The sequence below is a fragment of the Lynx rufus genome, unplaced genomic scaffold (genome assembly GCF_022079265.1).
Source record: "Lynx rufus isolate CCGP_SWC_20201006 ecotype Redwood Valley unplaced genomic scaffold, mLynRuf1.p SCAF_13, whole genome shotgun sequence".
Lineage (NCBI taxonomy): Eukaryota > Metazoa > Chordata > Mammalia > Carnivora > Felidae > Lynx > Lynx rufus.
This window is the reverse complement of record NW_025814827.1, coordinates 38,715,945-38,735,629: the sequence shown is the minus strand read 5'-3', so window position 1 is coordinate 38,735,629 and position 19,685 is coordinate 38,715,945. Positions and strand designations below refer to the sequence as shown.

The 19,685-nt window shown below is 34.9% G+C and overlaps 1 protein-coding gene across 1 annotated transcript in view; it reads right to left on the bottom strand.

Annotated features, from left to right (window-relative positions):
• Nucleotides 1–19,685, bottom strand: part of DPH6 (diphthamine biosynthesis 6) — a 37,674-nt gene that overhangs the window by 5,539 nt on the left and 12,450 nt on the right. Inside the window, exon 3 of the mRNA XM_047075344.1 lies at nucleotides 13,500–13,693. Within this exon, the coding sequence (XP_046931300.1) occupies nucleotides 13,500–13,693 (194 nt within the window). The remainder of the gene's footprint in view (nucleotides 1–13,499; nucleotides 13,694–19,685) is intronic.

Below are 19,685 nucleotides of genomic sequence, written 5' to 3'. Positions count from 1 at the left end.
TCATGTAGGTAACTAGCTAGAAAACATTAATTCCACATGTCCCTTAGAATAGGTTCAATTATCTGAATGAAAAAGTCTATAAAAAAGTCTCAGGAGGGCCAAAAATTATAGGCAACAATGTAGAAAGATAAATTCAATCTAATATAAAATACAAATTTCCCCATATTAAAACCTCTTTCACAATTTGAACAATTACCATTCTTTTTCTTCTCTGTATTAACTTACTAATAAAGTCAAGAGGAATTACACTCATCTCAATGCCAACTTACAGCTACTGCTTAATATTAATATACTAATGGAACTTTGCAATGAAAAAAAAACTGACTTTATTTAGCTTTACTGGATTATTGTGGAAGCAAAGGAATAAGGTAGAAAGAAAACCTGGCACTAACATGAAGTCGGCAGGCTAAGAAAAACAACAAAAAAACAAAAGAAGACTAATTTATCCAGCATCTTTCTTCCTAGAAACCTAAAGAGGCTCTCGTATATTTCACCTTTATTCTCAAAACAGATAAATAAAAAAACAGAAACAGAAAGATATATTCGTAGTTTACAGATGCAATAAATGAATTCCAGAGGAGTACAGTTGAACACAATGTCTATATAGTTCAAGAGTTGTATAAAAATCCCATATTTAAAAAAAAAAAAAAAAAAGGAATACAATGCCCGGCTCCTCAAGGTACTTAGCATCTTTAAACAAAAACCCACAAGATAAAAAAACAAAACAAAACAAAACAAAACCTAGTAGCTCTGAATATCAAGATAAAGTACTATAAGAGAAATACAATATTATGTGCAGGTTCCAGAGAGAAAGATATTATATTCAGTGAGAGCATTTGAAGGAAGATATCAAAAGGAGATGCCATGTGAAAGAAGCAACTGGAGAGGAAGGATTATTTATGACTATAGCACAGCACTGTACAGGAAAGACATGGCCTATGTGGGTTAAAATGAGTTCTGACATAGCCTAGTTTAGATGGAACATAGGTTCCATGTGGGGGAATACTGGGAAATGATGAAAGATAAGCTTAAGCCATATTGCAGAGCACCTGACAGATCAATGGTGAGCAACAAGGATTTTTGATGAAGAGAGGAATGTGATTGGATCTACACTTTAGAAAGACTAACCCGGCAGGAGTTTGTAGGATAAATTATAAAAGGAGAGACTGGAGGAAAACCATAAGTGAAATATCTAAGGTGTCAATTAATTTACAGGTCTGAAGGCAGGTTCAATCTAACATGATGCCGAAAAGCCTACAGAATCTATTAAGACTCTGTATTTTGTAAGTAAGTGGGACTAAATCAAGCTAAAAAGCTTCTGCATAGTTAGAGGAAAAATCAACAAAAGGAAAAGACAACCTACAGAATAAGATATTTGCAAAATCATGTATCTGATAAAAGGTTAATACTCAAAATACATAAAGAATTTATACAATTCAACAGCAAACAAACAAACAAAAAAAACAGCAACAATAACAAAAGCCCCACAAGTAATCCAATTTAAAAATGTGCAGTGGAACTGAATAGGTATCTTTCCAAAGAAGACATCCAAATGGTCAACAGTGTAAGAAAAGGTGCACAGCATCATTAACCATCAGAGCAATGCAAATCAAAACCCACAATGAGATACCACTCACATCTGTTAAAAAGGCTGTTATCAAAAAGGTAACAGATAACAAGTGCTGGTGAGGGTGTGGAGAAAAGGGAATACTTGGGCACTGTTGGTAGGAATGTAAATTGATACCGCTGCTATGGAAAACAGTATGGAGGTTCTTCAAAAAAAAAAAAAAAAAGAAAGAAAAAGAAAAAGAAAACAGAACTACCTTATGACCCAGCAATCCCACTTCTGAGTATATATTCAAAGGAAATGAAAACAGGATCTCAAAGAGATAACCTGCACCCCCAGTGTCCACTACTGCATTATTCACAACAGCCAAGATATGGAAACAATCCAACCCATCAACAGATAAATGGATGAAGACATGTAGTACACATATATCTCATATATACTAAGCGAAATAAGCCAGAGACAGACACATGTGGAATCTAAAAACCTCCAGACCCAGAGAAATGGGGAGTAGAATTGTGGTCACCAAGGGCTGGGGTGGGCTGTGGGAAGATGTTGACCAAAGGGTACAAATTTCCAGTTATAAGATTAATAAATTCTGGGGGTCTAAGGTACAGCATAGCAATTATAGTTAATAATACTGTATTACACTTGAAAGTTGCTAAAAAAAAATAGATCTTAAATATTCTCACTACAAAAAAAAAAACAAAATACGGTAAATAAGTGATGGAATGGATGTGTTAGCTAATGCTAGGGTAATATCATTTTGCAATATATAAATGTATCACGTGAAAACATTGTACACCTCAAACTTATACAATGTTATGTCAACTATATGAATAAAGCTGAAGAAAAGACAATATTTTACATGATCATCAGTAAATAAGTTTTTAATTCAATTACTATAAAATTAAATCCCACTTACACAGATTATTATGTTAAGCTCATTAATATAGTACTTTTTGCTTCCTTCTGGGAATTCACACTAGGTGATTTTATTTAGAGTTAAGAAATAGGGAAACAAATTTTTTGGTTGGTATGTACCACATATAACAATATGAAAAAAATGTTAAACATTCAGTTAAAAGCACCATCAAGACTAACATTTATGTATTTATTTATTTAAGTTTTTATTTTAATCAGTCAGTGCTCATCACAAGTGCACTCCTCAATCTCCATCACCTATTTTACCCATCCCCCACATCCCCTCTGGTAACCATCAGTTTGTTCTCTATGGTTAAGAGTCTCTTGGTTTGTCCCTCTCTCTCTCTCTCTCTCTCTCTCTCTCTTTTTCTCTTTGCTCATTTGTTTTGTTTCTTAAATTTCACATATTAGTGAAATCATATGGTATTTGTCTTTCTCTGACTGGCTTATTTCACTTAGCATTAAACTTTCTAGGTCCACTCATGTTGTTGCAAATGGCAAGATTTCATTCTTTTTTATGGCTGAATAACATGCCATTGTATATACCACCTCTTCTTTATCCATTCATCAATCAACAGATAACTGGGTTGCTTCCACAACTTGGCTATTGTAAATAACGTTGCTATAAACACAGTGATGCATGTATCCTTTTGAGTTTGTGTATTTGTATTCTTTGGGTAAATACCCAGTAGTGCAATTGCTGGATCATATGGTATTTCTATTTTAACTTTTTCAGGAACCTTCACACTGCTTTCCAGAGTGTTCTTGGCTGTTCCTAAGAACAGTGCAAGAGAGTTCCTTTTTCTCCACATCCTCACCAACACCTGTAGTAAGACTAAGATTTATTAAGAGTTAATCTTGATTTATTAAAAAAAAAAAGAGTTAATCTTGATTAAATGAAGCCAGCTTGAATGAAGCATCTCCTATACCATCCTACACCAGATTAAACAGATGACAAAGACAGGGTGCTGTAAAATTTAGTGTCACAATATTTGTAATACATAGCTATTGTAATTCACTTTGCTTAGAAACACTGCCCAGTGAAAGCTGAATTAATTAGACATGGAACTGTTAGTTTATGAAGTACTTCATGTAGACTCCTTGTCACTTTTTATTTAAACATGTTTTTATTTAAGCCACCGTCAAGCCCTATCAATCCACCTACAATGTCCGTTCTTCCCCTTTCACACTGCCATTCCCCCAGTTCAGGTCCTCAGAAACTTTCATCTAGCCCAGTATCTCAGTTTTCAGTTTGAGCTCCTCATCTCCAGAATTCCACTTCTCTAATCCATTTCTCGCATCGTTATAGTGGTTCAACTTAATGTCCTTGAAGTTCCCTTCAACTGTACAATTCTATGTCATTCCATTTGCAAAATCCTTCAGGGTAGTGGCTTTCAAATTTGTTTAACCATAACAAACAATTTGTTTAACAGTGTAGAATATACATAACATACATTTATACTCACATAACACTCATTTATATTCACATATGTGAATGCACATTTCACAAAATATAATTAACCTTACTATGTACAATGCATTTTGATATTTTCTATTTTATTCTAGTCTCTTTCATTTAAAGAAAAAAAGGTTGCGACACATTAAACTCAGTTGGAAAATACCAACTTAGGGGCTGCCTACGCAATCCCGCCTAAAATTTAAGACACTCCTTTTTTATTTCAATCAACCTTTGTAGACTTATTTTCCACTACTCCTTAAACTCCGAGCTCTAGCCAAATTGAACTTCTTGCTACTTCCCTAATGTATCTCATGATTTCCTGCTTCTGTGAGTTTGGATAAGCTCTGCCCCTAATTTGCAACTTTCTCTTAGACATTTGCTCATGCCTGCCTTTGTCAAAACCCAAACAACGTACAAGGATATCAAATGTAATTTCCCCCATAAGACCCTCTTGATGCTCCTACATGAGATTTTTTTTCTCCTCTCAATTCCCATAGCACTTTAACTGCATACTCCAATGGCAACTCTACCTTGTCTCTCCAGATTCTCTGAAGGCTGAGACTGTCTTGAACATCTCTTTACAATACTGGTACATTATAAGCATCCAATTAATGTTTGCAGAAAGAAAAACATAGAGGAGTCTATAAACTGCAGTAGTATCAGGTTAAAGATAACAGGAAAAGTCAAGGTTGATTAATTCATCCTTTTTATTCACTCAATTTTTTTCTCACATCAGCATGTCACAGAACAAGTCTCTACTGAATCATCTCTTACCAATACTAATAATTTAAAAACTCTATTTATTTTTTATTTTTTTTTAATTTTTTTAATGTTTATTTATTTTTGAGACAGAGAGAGACAGAGCATGAACAGGGGAGGAGCAGAGAGAGAGGGAGACACAGAATCCGAAACAGGCTCCAGGCTCTGAGCTGTCAGCACAGAGCCCGACGCGGGGCTCGAACCCACGGACTGTGAGATCATGACCTGAGCCGAAGTCGGACGCTTAACCGACCAAGCCACCCAGGCGCCCCAAAAACTCTATTTATTGATATCATCTTTGCTTTTTATGGCTATTTTATGATATAAGCACCACAAATTATCTGGATGAACAAGTTCCCAATTTAAAAGGGAAAGTCAATGTAAAAAGATCAGTTTAAGATCTATCATACCATGTGTCACTACCAATAAAGTCCTGTGCTACGAAAAAATGGAAGGATAACAATAAATGAATAAAGTAATTTATACTTGTAAATTTTAGTAATACGTTCTTAGTCATGTAATAGAGAATATAACAAAGACAAGGTAAAATACAGGTCTAGAGTTGAAGTAAAGGACTGTAGGACAGAAACATACATCTAATGTCTTAGACAACACAATTCCTAAGCAGACATCTACAAAAGGTTTCTTAAAAAATAAATGGTAGCATAGACAGGAAAAAAGACGAAAAATTCAATAGGACCCAGCCACCAGAGACTTGAAAGATAAGTCAGACATACCCAACACACTTTAAAATACATAGAGTTAAGATAGAAATCTATATTTTGCAGAAGAAAGGAACATAAGGAAAGTCAATTAGTAAATTTATAGAGAGGCACTGAACCAGGCAAAAAATAAATTGAAAGAGTATATATGTGCATGTTTAATATACACACACAATCAGTGATACCAAGAGGAGAAAGTTCAAGGTTAGGAGACAGAATAATCATTTTGCTAAAATGAGGGAGTCACATTTTCTAAGCTTTAGGGGGAATCTACAGATGAAGACTCTAGACCTGCGATAAGTTTACAAACTGTAATAATTGACAAGTATAATCCAACATTTTACTTCCAGACAGATCTTCCATCATGTGCTTTCTCGTGCATGCTTGACTTTACTGTCTGAAGGGCCAGCAATAACACAGCCTCAATGAAGTCGCACCTGGGAGTCAAAATGACACTTGTCTGTGCTGATTCCAACTCTTCTGTTTAGGGTCCAGAATCAATACTAGCAAAGCATTTCTTGTGCCAAGGGACCAGGTTTAATGTCCAAAATCTTGGGAACTGACAGGGCTTGAGGCAAGCTGTGCAATGCTGAAGAGCCAGGAGCAATCTGTACAGGGCTATGTGCCTGTTTAATTAGCATTATGTCTGGGTCCTCCCTGCAAATCTTAAGGGCCTCTTATATGTTCCTCCCACTCCAAACCTTTTGGATTTGCCTCAAGCCACCCAACCACCAAGGGTTTTTTTCCCTAATATTCAGAGTGAAAAAAGATCCACAGAGCAATTTTCCACCATAAGCATGTTTTCTAACATGCAGACACCAAAAATAATTTGAAAAAGTGTCTGCTCAGCATTTTTATAAAGTACTCTGCAGCTGGAAATTATTCTTGGTATACTTAGTGGGTTATAGTGCCAAATCTGATAGGATATCTTATTTTGAAAAGTTTCACAATTATGCCTATTCCATTTAAGCTTCTAAGTGGAAAAACAAAAACAAAACGAATTTACCAATGGCATTACATCTTACTTTGTAACAATGTTGTGGCTCCCCTGAATTAGATACATTGTGATATAAAATATAATTTGTTAAGCTTTGGACTAATTTGTTCAGTCATCCTTTAAAAGGCATCCATATGCCAGAAATACTGCTGTACACTAGATATGTAAAAATAAAGAGTACCGAGTATGTCTTTGAGGGTCTCACAATCTAGCAAGAGACAGTCACATAAATAATCCTACTAATGTCCTGAGGAAAACAGTAGAGGTATAGACAAACAGAGAAGGAAAATACAGGAAGCAGATAAATTAGAGCCCATTTCATAGAAGTGTATGAAGTGAGAAGTTCTTTAGAACAGAGATAAGGATATGGAAAAGTACAGGCAAAGATTCAGATATAAAAAGCAATCTCCTAAAACCTATTAGTTCATTATAACTTGAACCCAGAAACTTGTATGGAAATGACAGGATCAGACAGGTAGAAATGGAAGGGAAGGCAAGGATCTCTTTTTAAAAGAGTCTTTTCTGATAAGGTAATGTGCTTGTAGTTTGCCTTAGTAGTGGGTTATTTAAGTATTTATGCAGAACAGCCAAGGACAATAGAGTAGAAGGGTTGAATGGTACACAAGGTGATATTGAAGGCAAGCTGACGAGTTAGGAGACTCTCACAGAGTACAGGTGAAAACTCAGTAATAGTGAGAATGAAATCACAGGGTCAGATATCAGAAGTCACAGAAGTAATAGCAGGTTCCTAGAGATCTAATAGTGGTGGTTGGTGTGGGAGCGAACTGAAAGAAAATGGAAATCTAGTTGTGGGTCCCAGGTTAGACTTAGGTGATGGGGGTAGATGATGATGATTTTAACTAAGAGAGAAATATAGGAAATGGAGCAAGTTTGTGCAGGAAGAGAATGAATAAAATTTTGAACTTGTTGAATTTATCGCGCCTATAGAATATTCAAGTGGAGATATCATGAGAATTGAATGCAAGTCCCAGAGTATAGACTCACTGTTGTGGTTCCAATGGTCAACTAGGTTTGAGAAAGGATAAGACAGAAGGAGGGAGGGAAGAAAAGATGGAGGAGAGGAGGGAGGGACATACTGAAAGAAGAGCCATTTAGGATGGTTCCTAAGTTTGTAAGCAATTGAAACCTATTTATTTTCAGGAAACCTGCTGCTTTTTACCTCCCTGACACAGTTCACACTTCTACCAGCAACAGTTTGCTTTGCACTTGGAGATCCACTTTTCCCCCCAATGGGTTCTGTTCTTCCCACAGAACCATAGTAAAATGTGGTTCTAGTAATCATGACTCTATCTGTTGCTCTAGGAATGGCATATGATCTAGACCTATCCAGTCAAATAAAATCATCAACAATGACTGGTTCATAGATGATACAAGTCAGGCCACTGAGTGACAATGAAATATAACTGGATAACTACATTTTCCTTTGAGTTATTTAAAAAGACTGAAGCTTTTCCTACTAGATTTGAACCAGAAAAAATGTAACCAGGAGCCATTTTCTGAATATAAGAGTCTAGTCAAAGGATGGAATCAATAGAAAATAGAGGCAAGAGATGGAAACAGGGGGGAAAAGATATTGATTACATAATTTGTGTCTTGTACTTAGTCTACTTGAAGCCAAACTTATCTTTAGGTTACTGTCAATAAATTCTCTTTTTCTTAAAGGAACTCTCATGCATTGTTGGTGGAAATGCACACTGGTACAGCCACTGTGGAACACAGTATGGGCGTCCCTCAAAAAGTTAAAAATAGAACTACCATATGATCAAGTAATCCCACTAGAGGGTATTTACACAGAGAATACAAAAACACTAATTCAAAAAGATATATTGCACCCCTATGTTTATTGTAGCATTATTTACAATAGTCAAATTAGGGAAGCAGCTCAACTGTCCATCAATAGATGAATGGATAAAGAAGATGTGATATATATATACACATATAAATGTAATTATAGTTTATATATATTATTATATATTAATAATTATATGTATATACTATAGGTTGTATATAAATAATGGAATATTATTCAGCCATAAAAAAGAATGAAATCTTGCCATTTGCAATAACATGGTGGATCTAGAGAGGATAATGCTAAGTGAAATAAGTCAGAGAAAGACAAATACCATATGGTTTCACTCATATCTGGAATTTAAGAAACCAAAACAAATGAGCAAAGCACAAAAGAGACAAACCATAAAACAGACTATAGAAAACTATAGAAAACAAACGTGATTACCAGAGGGGAAGTGGGTGGGGGGGGGATGGGTAAAATGGAAGAGAATTAAAAGTACACATTGTGGTGAACACTGAGCAATGTATAGAATTGTTGAATCACTATACTGTACACCTAAAACTAATACAACACTATAAGTTAACTATACTGAAATTAAAATTTTTAAAAATTAACAAGGAAAAGAATATATAATATGTAAAAAAAACCAAAATTCTTTTTCTTGAAAACAGTTTGAATATGACTTATAATCAAAATAAATCTAGCCAACACAAAGAGTAAAGTGGCAATTGATGTTTCTAAAAATATAAAGTTAAAATCTAGTTTAAAAAATCAGCCACTTATTTACAAACCTTTATCAACAGTAAATATTTGGCTTAAAAAACAAACGGCAGTTATTCATTTATTATTATATTCAAATTATAATACAAGTTTCCATTAAGGAATTTAAGGTCATCAACACCAAGAAAAGTGAGAAAACAAATATGAGAGAAGAAAAGTAGCAAGGATTAGAAGAGGAAGACTGAATATGCAGTTTAAGGAAGAATATTAAATGAATCCCATTAGAAAAAAAATTAACACAGATTTCTGGCTAAAGAGAGTCCATTAAAATGACAACAAAGATACAACATCTAGAAAACAAAATGTGGGGCAGGCAGGGGTAGACATCAAAGGATTTCAGTACATTTCCTGAGTCAACAGATGAAGATGGAACAACGGCTGATACGTCAGCAGCGGAAGCTGTAACCTACTATTTGCATAGCAGAGAAGAAAACCAAGGAAGAGAACAAATTAGGCTACATTATCCTGAACTCCAGGTATAACAAGTATGAGATATGGGGCTGGAAAAACTTTAAAGTCAAAAATGTTCACAGTCAGCTTTCCTCCTGCCTAATTCTCAGATATGAATAAGCAACCAAGACATTTAAGAAAAGACTACAACATGAAAGAGAAGGAAATAGAAAAAAGACCTTAAAGGAAACATTAATATTTTAGGAAACAATGCTTAAAATCACTAGTTTGTATTTTAAGAGGGATATAAGAATGTTACATCTATAGAAGGAGAAATAAATTGTTATAAAAAAGAAACAACCAACAAGTGAAGTTATTGATCACCAAAAATACAACTGTTAAGAAAGGAGGGCATTTAAAAAGGAAATCTCACATCATGTACAACAAAAAGATAGAAAGATACAAAATAATGTGAGAAAAGACAAGAGATATGAAGATTCAAACTAGGAGGTCTAACGTCCAATCACTGAGATTGGGTACATATGAGTTAACAAAACCATCCCTGATGCAATCACTATAGTCAGGAGAATGCCATGTGACCGGCTTTCACCTGGATTAATACCATCCCTGAACCATCATTAAGAGAAAGAGGACAGAGATATGCTGCTACTCAATAGGAAGCTGCAGAATGGATGCAGGAAAAGCAACCTTCAATATCCAATGCATTGTTGTGACATTTCAGTACACCAACCATAAAGACACAATCATAAAAGTTAACAGAGAGGAAAAATAAGTCAGCTAAAAAGAACAAAAATCACATCAGCATCAAATTTTTCATCAGCAAAATGCTAGTGAACCATGGAGCAATGCCTTGAATGGTTTGAGGAAAAATTACTTTTCAATCTAAAATTTTAAATTCATCCAATGTATCCATCAAATGTGAGGGCAGAATAGGAACATTTTCAAAATGTATGGATTTGAAAGTACCTTCCTTATGGAAGTTTCTTAAAGATGGACTAAAAAGAAGGAATAGCCAAGACAGAGGAAGATATCAGAAACAGTAAGAAGTGGCTCCAAACCACTAGAGAGAGAAAGAATAAGTTAATCCTTAAATATACTCTTTATAGGGATATGGTGTTTACACATATCCTTCAGTAACTATTACATTTCTTTTTTTTTTAATTTTTTTTAACGTTTATTTATTTTTTTGAGACAGAGACAGAGCATGAACAGGGGAGGGTCAGAGAGAGAAAGGGAGACACAGAATCCAAAACAGGCTCCAGGCTCTGAGCGGTCAGCACAGAGCTGGCCGTGGGGCTCGAACTCATGGAGTGTGAGATCATGACCTGAGCCGAAGTCAGACGCTCAACCGACTGAGCCACCCAGGCGCCCCTATTACATTTCTTACATGACTTACAAAGAAAACCCACAGAATTTAAAAATCACTATATTTCCAGGAAATAATATAGGTTATCTATATACCAAATTAATATATATACCAAAAATATATATATACCAAAAAATATATATACCAAATTAATCCAGGTGAAAACCAAGGTGACGTTTTAATACTAACGAAATTCTAAAGAATAAAAAAAAGGCTAGTTATGTGAAAATCAGGTTATCTTGTAAACAGCTTGAGATATACATATGTATCTACTGTCATAATCACCCAGTAATCTATGAGATATAAAAGCTTATTACATTTAAATTGGTTTTCATAACTTCTACAAAGTAGGAAACTTACTCTGTCATTTCTCCCAAGTCGTTGCTACTTCTTTTCAGCAATTAGTTAAGCACTTTGCAAAAAGAAACAACTCCTACTCAAAAATTAGCTCTAATATTTTGAGGTTAAAAAAAAGAGCTACAAAACAAAAGATTGACTTACATGGGAAAGTCACAAAACTGCAACCTGTTATAAATAAATGCTTAAAATGAAAATGAATCTAAATGCTTCCAATGCTCCATTAATATTCAAAGGATTAAGAAATGCAATCCCATCTTTTTCTTAGAATGAGTGAACACTAACCTGAAGAATTATAGCTCTTCTAGATCCGTTTTTTCCCATAATTACTCAATTATTCATTAGAATATGTAAGACCTCTATTGGAATTTTTACACCAGTGTTTCACAAATGGATTTAACTATAAAAGCCTAGCTATACAATCTCTTCCATAAAAGCAATATATTTCTAATATTTATGTCCTTAAAATATCCTATAGTAAAATTAATATTTCTATACAGAAAGAGAAGGAACTATTTCGTCCCCGACAACTTGATAACATCTCTTTCAACTATAGTTATAATTATCATGTACGAACTTCCAAAGCAGTTGTCAAGATTTAACATTAGCATTAATTTATGTCATAACTGACGGTTACTATAAAGATAATGGCAAAGCATCCATTTCTCCAAAGACAGCATGGATCAAAAGGGAAATTTCTTCTTAATTACTACTAATCTGCCCATTTTTAATTAAATTGATCAGTAATTTATTATCTTTCCCTTTCTTGGAAGGCCGTTATTATCACACAGCTTCCCCAAAGTTATCAGTTATCAGTGATTTTTAGGCAATCCAATTACTTCTGGTGTGAGTCCCACCATTTTGTAAAACTTGTTTATGCTAAAAACTTAATACCCAATTTCTCTGTACCTTAAAAAAGAAATTTTAAAAATGCAGAATTTGCACTCAATATTTCACACTTGAATGTGAGCCGTTTCAAGATCTTATTTGTACAGAAAGACAATTAAAAGTGGAACTTTTATGCCTTTCCCCCTTGTTTGATAATCAAAATAGTTGTTATTAGTATGTATCTTCCCAGAGGAAAGAAATGAGGTCCTTGTAATTTCCTTTGAAAAATATCTACTTCTTACACTATCCATAATTAAACAATAAATTACGGCATTATTCCAAGTGTTTTCCTTATCAGTTTCTTTTCTAAAGGTAAATACAAATGAAAATATCTGACATACAAAATAAGAAATACTTAATTCAAGCAAACTTTAAAAGAATTTAAGTGCTTCATGTATTTTTTCTGAATCAAAACGCTTCATTGATATTAAGCTTTGATCAGCATCAAATTTAAAATATAACACTGAAGTAGCAAATTTTCATGATACTGGTTCATAATATAACTTCTCAGAAGCTGAACGTTCTGTGAAAAATGAGAAAATGAAATGCAATGTTTCTTGATAGAAGGGACAGAAATCTTCCTTCCCTTTGTGACAATACGCTAAGACAAGCAGGAAATATCAGCTTACACTCTATTTCATTAGATATGCCTTGTATGAATTGACTACAGCTTATTAAAAAATTCATATTAAGAATACAGAATGTATTCAAATAGTTAACTATCAATGCGAATGAAAAGATAATGGCTTAGTATAAAATAATCTCCATTAATTAACACTTACTGAATAAGTTTCTACTACATTTATAAGGCCCACATTTTGTCTCCTAAATTTCCTATTTAGAAAAATTAACAGTGAATGCAAAATGGCTGCCAAACTCTTATGTACAGGGACTTAAGAATTTAATTCGTATCTCTCTTACTAGATTTAAGCAAGGTTCAGTCTTTTAGGTCTATTTAAATTTCACCATACTAGAAAGGTCTTGCTTGAGCACCCCCTCATCACTCCTTACCACTCTGTTTCCTTCGTCTTCATAGTACTCTTCAGCACCAAGCATATGATTTGCTTGTTTGTCTATTATCTGTCTGCTCCCACTGCAAAGTAAGCTCCAACAGAACAGGGCTTTGTCTGATCTCTTCATTGCGCTATCCCCAGTGCCTAGAACTATATACCGTGCACATAGTAGTATTCAATAAGTATTTGTTAAAAAAAAAAAAATGATTAAAAGGTCATCAGCTCCAAAATCCTAAGGAAAAACTTAATTAAAGACATTTGACAACCATGAATGCCAAACTATACCAAAAGTTTTATTTTTAAATAGTATTTAAAATAAAGGCATAGTAAGTTTTCTTTTCTATCCAAAAAGACTAAATATCTTGTCAAAGAATAGCTGGGTTACTAACAGTTGTTAATTATTACTACATTATTCAGTTAATGTAATTGGTTCCTGCGCATACCTTAACAAGTTTCAAAAGCTCATAGAGATCTTCAACCTCATCACCTTCACGTTCGGTATACACTCGTCCCGTATCCACACTCCTTCCTCTTATGGTACGGCGGTAGAGGGGAAGAGCCATCGCTTCTGCATACAGATCGACGGCGTGATGACCCACTGTCTGATACATGTAGCTATCCAGTTCATCTGACCCCACTGCAACATTGAAAGTGGAAATAATCAGTAAAACCGAGTGAAAAAGAAAGTGGATTTGAAAGTCCATCTGGGTTACTGCTTGGTGACTTACTACAGTATATCTCTCTGCATTAACGAAGTGAAATAAAGTGGAAGAGTGGCACATCTGTCCACAGTTGCATCCAGTTCACATCAGCTCTAGTCATCTCTACTACTAATTACAGATACATATAAATTTTTAAAACTATATACAATAAATGTTTAAAGAGAAGAGTAATATAGCCAATAAATTTTGATTAGTTTATTCAATTAAAGATTTTATTACTAAATGTTTTTCAAATCATTCAAGGTTATTTACAAAGTCATCTGGAGTTGTAGGAAAAAACCTTCCTTAACTAAGTAGCTACTTGGTTAACAAGTGACAAATATTTGTAAAAATAAATTACATGCTCTTGATATATTTTATATTCAGTACTTCAACAAGACATACAAAAATATATAAATTAAGCAGCAGTCCAAGATAGCTGCAAAAGAAGACCCTGAACTTACGTCCTTCCACAGAAATACCAAAACTACAGCTACATATGGCATAATTCCCACTGAATTCTAGCTGAATAGCTCCCTCCACAACAAGGAATAAAAGGGCCACATCAAAATGTGTGACAAAAGCAGAGACTCAATCTTGCCCAAAACCCCAGCAGTGACCCACAACAGAAAGGGATCTCACAATACTGAAACCTCTCCCTGAGGAGGGAGGGGTTTGTGCCCCCACCGGACACCCCAAAACTGTAAAACCTGCACTTGAAAGACAAGGACCCTAAAACATCTGGCTTTGAAAACCAATGGGGCACACACCCAGGGGGTCTAAGGGACTGTGGAGATTTGAGATATTCCTTTTCAGGTGCTTGTGCATAGACTCACTCCTCCCAGGACCCAGCACAAAGACAGCAGTTTGAGAGATGACTGGGTCATACGTGAAGATTTATTTGCTAATATATAATTGTCTGCTGAAGGGGCAGGGGCAAGTTGGGACTTTCTTTGGAGATGGAAGTGCTGGTAAGCAACATTTTCCCTCTCCTTCTTTCCACATTGCTAGCGCTGGTGACAAGTGCAGGTGCCTCACCTCCAATACTTTTCCCCCACGTGGCAAAAGTTATAGGCATGCCCTACCCTCAGCACTCTTTCCTTGCTAAATCCACAGGTGAGCCCCACCTCTAGCACTCTTTTCCTGCATTGCTAAATCTGTGGGCATGTCCCACCCCAGTGCTCCTCCCATACCTTGCTAAAGCCATGGGTATGTTCTGCACCCAGCACTCTTCCCCTGCATCATTAAAACCATGGACATCACCCTCAGTGCTCTCCTGCAGCCTCACTCAAGTTGGCCACCAAGCACAGTCCACAAAACAGACACTCCTTGATCACTTGAACCTAGTAGCCAGAGGGGCTTCTGTTTCTAAGCCCCACAGGACTAGCTCTATGGAGGCTACCACACCTACAGCACTGAACAGACAGGAGACTGAAACTCCTCCCATCTGCTTTGCAAAAGGCCCATATGCTTGTCCTGGAGCTTCAACCTGAGGGGCAGGCTTCATGTTAGTCACATACCTAAAGATTACAGAGGTGCCCTCAGGAACCACAGGCAAGAAGTTACATTTTTGAGCCCTCCCTTGGCCTTATTACAGCTCACTGATACCTCTCAGAAAGAAGCCCAGGTTTTTGTAACTCATGCCCAGAGGACACTTTCATCAAATCTCCAAGTCTAACAGCAGAGCTTACACTTGTGGTCCCACCGAAATGTATATATTTGCATTCTTTAAAAACTACTGCCTGAGGATCTGGCTTTCAATCCACCTGAAACTAGTTCTTAACTGAGATCACTCCCTTTGTAACACTGATAGGTCTTGGAACACCTTTGACACTGGGGACCTAACAAGAACAAATCAGTCTACTTAGGCAATCACAAAAGTTCAAGAGACAACGAGGAGTTAAAGCAAGGCTGAACAACAAGGTTCATCTACAGAAGGCCACTCCCATCAAGACTGGAAGAGACAGCTGTTTCATTTAATATATAGAAACAAACACAGAGAGTAAAACAAAATGAGGAAACAGAGGAATATGTTCCAAATGAAAGAATAAAACAAACCCTCAGAAAACACCTTACTGAAATAGAGTTAAATAATTTAACTGATAAAGAGTTCAAAGTAGTATTCACAAAGATGTTCACTGAATTCAAGAGAAGAATGGATGAGCACAGTGAGAACTTCAACAATGAGGCAGAATATATAAGAAAGTAACAAACAGAAGTCACACAGCTGAAAAATACAATAACTGAATTGAAAAAGTCACTGCAGGATTCAATAGCAGACTAAATGAAGCAGAAAAAGGATTAGTGAGCTGGCAGACAAAGCAATGGAACTCACCCAGAAAGATCAGATCAAAAAAGAAACAAAAATTAAGTGAAAATAGCTAAAGTGACCTAGGAGACAAGATCAAGAATAATAGCATTCACATTATTGGGGTCTTGGAAGGAGAAGAGAAAGAGAAAAAGAGGTAGAAAACTTACTGACGAAATAATTGCTAAAAATGTCCCTAACCTGAGGAAACAGACATACAGGTCCAGAAAGCAAAGAGAATTACAAATAAGATGAATCCAGAGAGATCCATAGCAAGACCCATTATAATTAAAATACCAAAAGCTAAAGAATGAGAATATTAAAAGCAGCAAGAAAAAAACTAATAGTTACATACAAGGGAACCCTCCCCCCCCCATAAGACTATCAGCTGATTTTTCAGCAGAAACTTTGAGGGCCAGAGGGAGTATCATAATATCCTCAAAGTGCTGAAAAGAAAAAAGCTTCCAGCCAAGAAAAATCTACCCAGCAAAATTATCATTCAGAATTGAAAAAGAAATAAAATATTTTTCAGAAAAGAAAAGCTTAGGGAGTTTATCACCACTAAACTGGTCTTACAAGAAATTTCAAAGGGATTTCTCTAGGCTGTAAAAAAAAAAAAAAAAAAAAAAAGCATATATCTAATAACTAGAAAACATATGAAAGTAAAAATCTAATGGATTAAAGGAAATATACAGTAAAGGTAGTGAATTAACCACTTATAAAATCAGTTTATAGGTTAAAGGACAAAAGTAGAAAAATTTACTATAATTATAATTAAGGGATATACAAAATTAAAAATGTATAATATAATATTAAAACATAATGAGGTGCCTGGGTGGCTCAGTTGATTAAGCTGAAACTTAAGCTGAAACCTGACTTGGTTTTGGCTCAGGTCATGATCTCTCTGTTCGTAGGTTTGAGCCCTGACTCCACACTGACAATGTAAAGCCTGTTTGGGATTCTCTCTCTCTGCCCCTCCCCCATTCACACTCACTCACTCTCTCTCTCCCCCTCTATCTCTTAAAAACAAAAAAAGAAAAAACTTTTAACACATACAGTGTGGGGGAGGGAATGTAGCTTTTAAAATTCATTCAAATTAAAGTTGTTCTCTATTTAAAACAGACTGCTATATATGAAATGTTATGTATATATAAACCTCACAGCAACCAACAACCAAAAACCTATAATAGATACACAAAAGATAATGAGAAAGGAATCTAAATCCAACATCAAAAAAAAAGGCATTAAACCACAAGGGAAGACAGCAAGAAAAGAAGAAAGAAACAGAAAGAAATTACAAAAAAGATAGGAAACTTAACAAATGGCAATAAGTAATATACCTGTCAATAATTAATTTCAGTGTAAATGGACCAAATTCTCCAAACAAAAGACAAAGAGTGGCTAAATGGATTGAACAAACAAACAAACACAAGACTCAACTATATGTTGCCTAAAAGAGATTCACTTTAGCTCTAAGGACACACACAGAATAAAAGTGAAGGAATAGAAAAGATACTCCATGCAAATGGAAAAAGAAAAGTGGTACTGTTATACTTTAAAACAAAGACTATAACAAAAGACAAGGGCATTATATAATGATAAAAGCGTCAATCAAAAAAGATGACATAAAATTTGTAAATATTTATGTACCCAACATAACAGCACCTAAATATATAAATATTGCCAGATCAAATATTACCAGACCTAAAAGAAGAAATTAACAGCAATACAATAGCAGAGAACCTTAATCATCATGTAAGAACCACTTACATCAATAAATAGATCACCCAGACAGAAAAATCAACAAAGAAATATCAGCCTTAAATGACACATCAGACCAGATGGACTTGGTAGATTTATACAGAATATCCCATCCAAAAGCAGAATACACATTCTTCTCAAGTGTTTGTGACCATTCTCCAGGATAGATCACATATTAGGCCACAAAAAAATAATACATTTAAGAAGCCTGAAATAATAGCAATCATTTTCTCCAACCACAATGTTATGAAAACTAGAAATCAAATACAAGAAAAAAACTGGAAAATTCAGCAGTATGTGGAGATTAAACAGCATGCTATTGAACTAATGGGTCAATAAAGAAATCAAAGGCAAAGCAAAAAATAATACCTTGAGACAAATGGAAATGGGAATACAACAATCCAACAGCTATGGGATACAGTAAAAGCAGTTTTAAAGGGTAGTCCAAAGCAATGCAGGTTTACCTCAAGAAACAAGAAAAATCTCAAACAATCTACTTTAACACCTCAAGAACAAGAGAAAGAATAAACAAAGCCAAAAATTAGCAGAAATAAGGAAACAACAAAGAGTAGAGCAGAAATAAAATAGAGACTCAAAAGACAAAAGAGAAGATCAATGAAATTAAGAGCTGGTTCTTGGAAATGATAAAATTGACAAAGATTTTGACTAGATCCAGCAAAAAATTAAGAGGACTTCAAATTAATAAAATCAGAAATGAAAGAGGACATGTTACAACTGACACCACAGAAACACAAAGGATCATAAGAGTTACTAAAAGCAATTATATGACAACAAATTTGGCAATGTAGAAGAAATGGATAAATTTTTAGAAACATACAATCTTCCAAGACTAACTCCTTAAGAAATAGAAAATCTAAATAGACCGATTACTAGTAAGGAGATTGAATCAGTAATCAAAAACCTTCCAACAAACAAATCAAGTGGGATTTACTCCAGGGTAATAAGATGGTTCACATCTGCAAATCAATTAACATGATGCACCATACTAACAAATGAAGGATAAAAATCATATGATCACCTCAATACATGCAGAAAAAGCATTAGAAAAATTTGGCATCCATTTATAATAAAAATTCTCAACAAAGTGACCATAGAGGGAAGTACCTCAACACAATAAAGGCAATATATGACAAGCCCACAGCTAACATCATATTCCATAGTGAGAAGTTCAAAGCTTTTCCTCTAAGATCAGAATAAGACAATGACATTCACTCTTGTCACTTTTATTCAACATAGTACTAGAAGCTCTAGTCACAGCAATGAAGCAAGAAAAAAAAAAAAAGCATCCACATTAGGAAGAAGTAAAACTGTCACTATTTGCAGATAACATGATACTTTATATAGTAACTCTACAGACTCCACCAAAAAAACTATTAGAACTAATAAACAAATCCAAAAAGGCTGCAGGATACAAAATCAGTATACAGAAGTCTGTCACATTTTTATACACTGATAACAAACCACCAGAAAGAGAAATTAAGAAAACAATTCCATTTACAATCGCATCAAACAGAATAAAATACCTAGGTATAAATCTAATCAAGGAGGCTAAAGGCCTGCACACTGAAAACTATAAGATATTGGTGAAAGAAATCGAAGAAGACACAAATAAATGGGAAGATATTCCATGCTCATTGACTGGAAAAATTGTTAAAATGTCCATATTACCCAAAGCAATCTATAGATGCAATGCAATCTCTATCAGAGTTCCAATGGAACTTTGCACAGAACTAGACCAAATAATTCTAAAACTTGTATAGAGCCACAAACAACCCTGAATGGACAAACCAATTTTGAGAAAGAAGAACAAAGTTGGAGGTTTCACACTCCTTGATTTC